Here is an 8,822-nt window from a genome sequence, read left to right on the forward strand (position 1 = left end):
AGGTATTTCGTCTGCCGCTACGTTCTGAGTTCAAATTCCGCCGAGGTCGACTTTGCCTTTCATCCTTTCGAGGTTGATAAATTAAGTACCAGTTGCGTACTGGGGTCGATCTAATCGACTGGTCCCCTCCCCCAAAATTTCGGGCCTTGTGCCTAGAGCAGAAAAGATTAGTGTTACTCAGTGATGGTATTTTTAGTTGTGGTGCTGGTTAGTGAGTCTGTTCGTTAGTGGTTGCGGTTCTGGTTTATAGTGGTGGTTAGTATTGGATTGTAGTATGTGGTAGGGATGCTAGTTGGTAGTGGTAGAAATTTTAGCCAGAGGTCAATGGTTGTTGTTTTCAGTTAGTGGTTGTGGAGTTGATGACACTGGTAATGGCTAGTGCTGATAGTTACTGGTACTAATAGTGTTCGTTAGTACCAGCTAGTTGTGTTGGTGGCGGTGTTACTTAGAGCTCATAGAGTTGGTGATAAGGGTGGCCCTAATGTTAGTGTGTATTTGGGCATATTCTGTAAATGTACTGCAGTGGTCACCTTAATTTTGTTTTAGTTTTGGAAGTTCAAAACAATATGTATAAACTATATCAAGGTCGAGCAATTGTAATTGAATGAATCCGAGTGTTTTCATTGGCTATTTTATTTTATTTACTTTGGAATATTAGGTAAATAGATTGAGGAATTAATAAAGGAAAAAAAAAGGAAAACGACAGAATGCTTCAAAGAGAAGAGAAAATAGAAGAGATAGCCCGAGGGTGTGAGATAGAAAGAAAGGGAGAGTGAGAGAGAAAGAAAATGAAAGAGTGAGTGAGAGGGAGAGAAAGAGGGAGAGAGAGAAGTAGAGGGAAAGCGGGAGGGAAAGAGAGAATTAAGAAGGGAGAGGTAGAAACAGAATTGAAAAGAATGTTGGAAGCAATATATTTGAAGTGAAAAAAGATGCTGGGAAGAGATGTGATGGAGACTTTAAAAAGGGATAGACAAACAGAGAGAGTGATACACACACACAGAGGCGAGAGGGGAAGAGTAAAAAGGATGATAGAGAAGGTGGTCACAGGCTCCAGAAGAGAATGAGAGAAGATGTGTTTATGAGACAGAATGAGGGTAGACGGGAAGAGGAAATAAAATTAAAAATACATAAAAAAACCTAAAAAAGTGCAAAAAAAAAAAATAAAGACACAGGAAGAAGTATAAGAGGGGCAAATGTCTCAACAACTTTTGATGAAAGAAAGGGACAAAAAGAAAAATAGAAGCCCCTACTGCTACCCTAGTTAATAGCACGAAGAAAAGATGAATGAAAAAAAAATAAAAAGGAGATAAAGACGATAAGAAAGAAGTTTTACAAAGGGGAAACATAAAAGGTAAACAAGGAAGAAACGGAGATAAAACAGAGGGAAAGAACTATATAGAGATATCAAGTGGGGAGGAGGAAAAGAAAAATATTAAGCAGTCCTGAGAAAATAAAAATGAAACAAAAACAAATAAAAATGAAAACAAACACAAACAAAGCGTAATTTCATATTTATTTCTGTTTTATATTTTGTTGCTATTTTAAAAAGTATATAAATACTAAGTCTCCTCCGCTATTATTAGTTATATTCTGTCTTGATTCTTCTACGCTTTGTACATACGACATTTAAACTCGTCAGAGCAGAGATCAAATTTGATTTGGTAATTTTCAGTCGCAGACAAACTAAATAGATAAAAAAAACACAAATAAATGGAGACGAAATATTTCTTAAAAAGCTTAATAATGGATTAATTCTTTTGTTGAAGTTTGCTAGACACTGACCACAATTCGGACAGCTGAAAAGAAAAAGAAAAAGAAAAAGGGAAAAAAAAGGAAAAGAAGAGAAAAATTATATTCTGAGATCTTCTCATCGCAAAATTAGTTTTGCTATACCGAGCAAGTATTCATTATAATTATCCAAACATATTTAGTCACACGTTCATACATAATACACATTAGTACACTCCAGCACACTTATTGTACACAGTTTTATTCATACACACACATTTATCTATCTATCTATCTATCTATCTATCTATCTATCTATCTATCTATCTATCTATCTATCTATCTATCTATCTATCTATTTATCTCTCTCTCTCTCTCTCTCTCTCTCTCTCTCTCTCTCTCTATCTATCTATTTTTACAAGTTACAAAAGACACGCGTACGCACAAAAAATATACATAGTATAACAAATACAATAAATGAATTTCTGTCTATGCTGCGCATCTGTATGCTTTTATGCATGCACATGTGAATGTGCGTAGTTAACTATATATACATTAATACATCTACATTTCTATGCCAAAGACAGCAAGAACAACAGCAGCAGCAACAAGACCGACAATAATAACAACAAACTTCTAAGATGTAAAAACAAAAAAAAACAACAACAACAACAAAAAGACTGAACAAATGTGAAATCTTTACAAGACAAAACACTGCCCAGAAAAAAAAACAGCGTAAAAACGAAGTAAAAATCAAGTAGTTAAACAACGACAACAACAACAGCAAGCTAAAAGAAAACAACGCCATTAACAAGAATATTTACGAGAACAACAAAAATAAACACTAGCACAACTTATTTTGCCCATTGTTGGAATAATAACACGATCACAGACAACGCCAAAAACAGGTTGTTAGGATTGGTTCAAAGAAGTGTTTACACCACTTATTGCTCTGTTTAGTTAAACAGCCGAGTCAAAAATCTCCATGATGGCGGCATCTTACCTTCTTTTGTTGACGTCTGCTCTTGCGTTGGTAAGTTTTTAAGTTCTGTTTTTATAAACGTATGATTGTGTGTGTATGTATGTACAAGCAAGCATATATATATATATATATATATATATATATTATATATATATATATATATATATATATATACACATATATAGGTGTGTGTGTATAAATTTATATATATATGTTATGTATGAGTGCCTAAATATGAAATGCATGCATATATATACATGTATTTATGTATGTATGTCTGCAAATATACGTATACACATAACGTGCACACACACGTATATGTATAACTATCTATCTATCTATCTATCTATCTATCTATCTATCTATCTATCTATCTATCTATCTATCTATCTATCAATCTGTATCTCTGTCTACCTAACTATCTATCTATGATACACACCACACACTCTCATGTAATATCTTCGTTCGTTCGAGTAAACATATATACTCATATATACTCAATACTCCTTTTTGTTTGTTTACTCAAACGTATTTACCTTCATCGAAATCGATATCTGTGTTCTCCCTCTCTCTCCCTCTCTCTCCCACTCTCTCACTCACTCTCTCTCTGTCTTAATATGTGTATATATATATATATATATATATACAGACAGACACATACATACATACATTCGTGTCTCTCTCTCTCTCTCTCTCTATATATATATATATATATATATATATGCATATATATTATACGTATATGTATATAATATCAAGTTACCTGTCTGCCTTATATGTGTATGTGTATGTATTTATGTACACATATACAATTATCTTAATATATGCATGCTTGCATACATATGTGTGTCATTATTCTGTTTTATTTCAAGATTTCTTGCCGATAGAGAAAGAGACGATTTCTAACTGAAATCGAAGGCTCTTTCTTTGGAATTTCAACTTCAACAATATTGTTGCATGTGTGTATATGCGCAGTATTTGGAGTCAGTGCATGTGTAGATTTTTATGTTCTGTTTTATCTATGTATTCTCATACATACATGTATAGACATGCACATATATGCTTAAGTGATAGATTTCTGGAAAGTCTTACAGATTGTTACAGTTTCAGTTATGGCTTGAATGTACAGTCTTCGAATCAGCTGTCTCTTTTCTGAGTTTGTGAAATCTAATTTCTCACTAGTTCCGCATAGGTATTTTCTTTTTCACTGATCTGCATATATGTATGTATGAATGAATTCTTTTATTCATTTACATGTTTCAGTCCTAAGGCTGTGGCCATGTTGGGCATCGCCAGTAACAGAAATGTTCCAACCGCCGGATGCAGAAACGGTGGATCAAACCAGAGTCCTTTAAGATCTTCAATCTAATGCTCTCCCAACTAAGCTAATGTATAATATATCATTATATATATATATAATATATATATATTATATATATATATATATATAGGGAGAGTTTTACGAAAAAAAAAAAGTTGAAGACAGGTTGTATAACGCTCAGGAATAGAAGAAGACTTTTACGTTTCGAGCCTACGCTCTTCTACAGAAAGGGACACAGAAAAAAACAAGGAGAGAAAACAATGTGTGTAGTGGCTAACGATCAATCATGGCGACATGTGGCACATGGCGCTCTTGTACAGATATAATGTAGATTTGATGTAGTGAGTGAGCTTATATGAACATAAACATTTGACCACTATAAATCAGTCATCATGCGTCATCTAACGACGGGAGAGTCCATGATATATATATATGTATATATATCCTGCTCCAGCATGGTCACAGCTCATGAGCTAAAACCGGTTCAGTTCAATCAATATGTGTATATATATATATATATATATATATATATATATAATGGACCCTCCCGTCGTTAGATGACGCATGATGATTTATTTAGAGTGGTCAATGTTTATGTTCATATAACTCACTCACTACATCAAATCGACATTATATCTGTACAAGAGCACCATGTGCCACATGTTAGTTGACGAAATGATCGGGGAATAACGTGAAATGATGTACCTTGCTCAAGAACACAGCATCAGGTCCGGTCTGGGAATCGAACCACCAGTGATCTCGCAATCGTTAGTACAACATCCCAACCAATAGCCCATGCCTATATATATATATATATATATATATATATATATAGGTGTGTCTGTGTGGTAAGAAGCTCAATAAAAAAAAGAAAAAGAAAAATGGGACATTGCCGGCGGTTTGTGACACACTGCTGGCGTGTCCCGAAGCACCTTCGGTGGGAGCTGTGCTACCGAAGTTAGAAACTGTAGGCCCTTCCCATGCTAGGGGTGAGGAATTTGTGATACTCTTTCATAAGGAAGGGTCGTTGGAAAGCTTCGTCAAGAAGTTTAAAAAGAAAGGCCGGAGGGAAGGGATTCTATCTTGCACTGAGGACCCTAACTGGCCTTCGCAGGTGGCTGCGGAGGTCATATAGGAGACCGATTTGTGCAGGGTGATGAACTCCTTCCCCGAGGACACTTTTAGATTTATGTTAAAGTGGCCTGACTTGGCACCGTCCAGGTACTTGAATGAGGCGCGGAACTTGGTCGGGCATGAAAGTTTATAATTGAAAATAAAGGTAAGAGTCTTAGTGCTTCATTTTGTTATGGAATTGTGAACAATGTAAGATGTTTGTTGCCTCGTGAATAAAAGATCAATGTTCTCGAGTAAGCAGCAATCGATGGGCATTGCTTGTTGTCCTCATTTATCATAATTTTTATTTGTCATTTCATATAACATTATGTCTATGTCCAGCCCGCAGCTTCCCTTCTATGTAAGGCCTTTATGGCCAATATAATGAATAAAGAAGCTTGCTTCCCAACCACATGGTTCTGGGTTCAGTTCCACTGCGTGACACCTTGGGCAAGTATCTTCTACTATAGCTTCGGAATGACCAACGCCTTGTGAGTGGATTTGGTAGACGGAAGCTGAAAGAAGCCTGTCACACACACACACACACACACACACACACACACACACACACACACACACACACACAAACACACACACACACATAAATACACATATATATATATTTGTGTGTCTGTGTTTGTCCCACCACCATCGCTTGACAACCGATCTTGGTGTGTTTACCTGTAAAGGTATCTCTTTTCCCTATCCTCCTTGCAAGTGGCACGCTTCGAGACAAACTGAAGTAAGGCATAATATAACCCTGTCTTAAAGGCTGAAGCAATCTAGATTCTAAAAGTTATATGCTTATCTCTCTGACCTCACGTATCAGCGAAGTCATGGAATGCATTGTCAGAAGGAAAGTAATCACGTCTTTTGAAGAAAATTACTCACTAATTAACACCCAATTTGATTTTCCATGAAGAAGGGGCTGCCTTACTCAGTTCGTGCAACACTACGACTAGGTATCAAAATAGTTGCTCAATCACTCAAATGTGAATGTGACATTTTGCGAAAGCCTTCGATACAGTCAATCATAATATGTCACGAACTATGAGATCTCAACATAGTTGGAAAACTAGGAAAGTGATTGCATGAGTTTTTAAAAGACAGAAGACTGGCAGTAATAGCCAACTGAACCATCACCCGGGAAGCAATAGTAGTGAGTAGCGTCCCCAAGGATATTGTCTTGGGGGCCAGTGTTGTTGCTAGTGGCTCTCTGTCTTTTGCTTGTTTCTGTCATTGGAATGCTGCTATGTTGGGGCACCGCCTTGAATATTTAGTGCAACAAATTAACCCCAGTAGTTTGGTAAAGTCTGTCACTTTTTCCACCGGTTTCTACTACCGAACCGCTAGGTTACCAGGACGAAAGAAATCCAACATCGGTTACTAAGAGGTGGGGACAAATACAAGCTCAAACGCACACGCACGCACGCACACACATACACACGCACACATATACACAAGACGGGGTTTCATACTGTTTCTGTCAACCAAATTTAATCACAAAACATTGGTCGATCTAAGTGCCATGCAACGCGAGTGAACCCGAAATCTGTTCAGCAAAGCGAGCTTCTCAGCAACACATGAATGCGTTCATTTACGCAGACGATACAAAAGTATCATACAGGATAAAGAACCTTGGCCACCTATGCTTCTACAGTATGATTTTAAAATCGGGCCGAAGATTGATGCTCAAAATTTCACCGCTCACCGCTATGAGCACGCAAAGTTAAATGGAGAAAAACTCAAAATATATTGAAACCAGGAGAGATCGCAGTCTCACAGTTACAATAAATACATGTTTTCGGTATGAATCTGAGAAATAATGCATCTGTTCATATGCATAATACTAAAATGGCATTGAAATGTAAATTTTAGGCCGGATGGATTCTATGAATTTTCAGAAGAAAAAGAAGTGCACAAACAAACACACATCTATATCTACACACACACAACACACACACGCACACACACACACACACACACACACACACACACACACACACACACACACACACACACACACACACACACACATGTATGACACTTCGTCGGTCACAACGACGAGTGTTCCAGTCGAACCGGTCAACGGAACAGCCTGCTCGTGAAATTAGCTTGCAAGTGGTTGAGCAATCCAGAGATACGTGTACCCTTAACGTAGTTCTCCAAGAGATTCAGCGTGACACCGGGAGTGACAAAGCTGGCCCTTTGAAATACGGATACCAATTATTTCTTCCAGCCGAATGGACTGGAGCAATGTGAAATAATGTGTCTTGCTCAAGGACACAACGTGTTGCTGGGATTGAATTCATGACTTTACAATCATCAGCCGAATACCTAGCCACATAGCCATGGGCCTTCACATATTCATACATATATATCATATATATATATATATATATTATATATATATATATATATATATATATATATATACATAGACATATTTATGTGTGTATGCGCGCGCGTATACATTCGATTGAGCAGACACACAGGCGTAAAACCACTGTTTCATTCTGTTTATAAGGGCATGAAATATAGCACGAAAATTCATTAACTAGGATTTAAAAACTTTGCGATCCATGTAAGCCGTGTACATTGTATAAAGCGTCTGTCACATCTTCTGCGTTTTTTTTTTCGATATATATATGTACAAAGCACTGAATAAAAAGAACACAACAAACTGAAAAAATTAATAAAAACATAACAAACGGAAAAATTAGACAAAACCATAGTACATGGAAAATTCGTAGCTGATTCCTCATCAGTCAATATCCAAGAGATCATAGTGGTTTCGCTACTTTAACCTTAATACCACTCCGTCTCGGCAGCACCAGACCAGAAAGCTACTGGAAATATCTAACGAATGTATACGACAAGCACAAAAACAACAACGCAAACTAAAATAATCCATTCCACTATTGACACAAGGCCTGAACTTTGGGGGAGTGGGGTAGTCAATTTACATCGACCATGGTGTTCAACTGGTATTTTTTTTATCGATCCCGAAATGATGAAAGGCAAAGTCGACCTCAGCGGAATTTGAACTCAGAACGTAGCGGTGGGCAAATTACTGCTAAGTATTTCGTCCAGCGTGCTAAAGATTCTGCCTGCTCGCCGCTTTACGACAAGCTAAAATAATATAACAGTATAATAATATAACAGAGCGAGGAGCACCAGCAAGCGTGACCGGTCCGGTCAAAGGCAGGGCTGTAAAGAACGACACCACCTTAGGTCGACATCGGTCAAATGGTAGTGGAAGAACATAGGAAGCATTTTGGAGGGCAGAGGGACTGAAGAAACGGAGCAGAATAAGAGAGAGGGAAAGAGAGAAAAAGAGACTGAGAGAGACAAAAAGGATTGAAAGAGAGGAACGGAAAGGGAAGAGATAGTCTTAGATGTCGCACAACAAATATTCAAAGAATATTTTTACAATTAAGTAAACAAATATAATGGGTACATTGCGTTCCATAAATATTTCAAGCATTGAATAAAAAGAGCACAACAAACGGGAAAATCTAACAAAAACATAACAAACGGAAAAATTTAACAAGAACATAGCGAACAGATAAATTATACAAAACTCTATTGCACAGAAAATACGCAGCTGATTCCTCATCTATCAGTGCCCTGGATAATCATAGTGGTTTCGCGCTTTTAGCATTGATATCACTCCGT

The 8,822-nt window shown here is 37.0% G+C and overlaps 1 protein-coding gene across 1 annotated transcript in view; it reads left to right on the top strand.

Annotated features, from left to right (window-relative positions):
- Window positions 1-1,551: 1,551 nt before the first annotated feature.
- The window catches only part of LOC115209515, a 56,041-nt gene continuing 48,770 nt past the window's right edge, over window positions 1,552-8,822 (top strand). Inside the window, exon 1 of the mRNA XM_029777943.2 lies at window positions 1,552-2,761. Coding sequence (XP_029633803.2) covers window positions 2,714-2,761 — 48 coding nt within the window. The 5' untranslated portion in view covers window positions 1,552-2,713. The remainder of the gene's footprint in view (window positions 2,762-8,822) is intronic.

This window comes from Octopus sinensis, linkage group LG3, assembly GCF_006345805.1.
Source record: "Octopus sinensis linkage group LG3, ASM634580v1, whole genome shotgun sequence".
Taxonomy (NCBI): domain Eukaryota; kingdom Metazoa; phylum Mollusca; class Cephalopoda; order Octopoda; family Octopodidae; genus Octopus; species Octopus sinensis.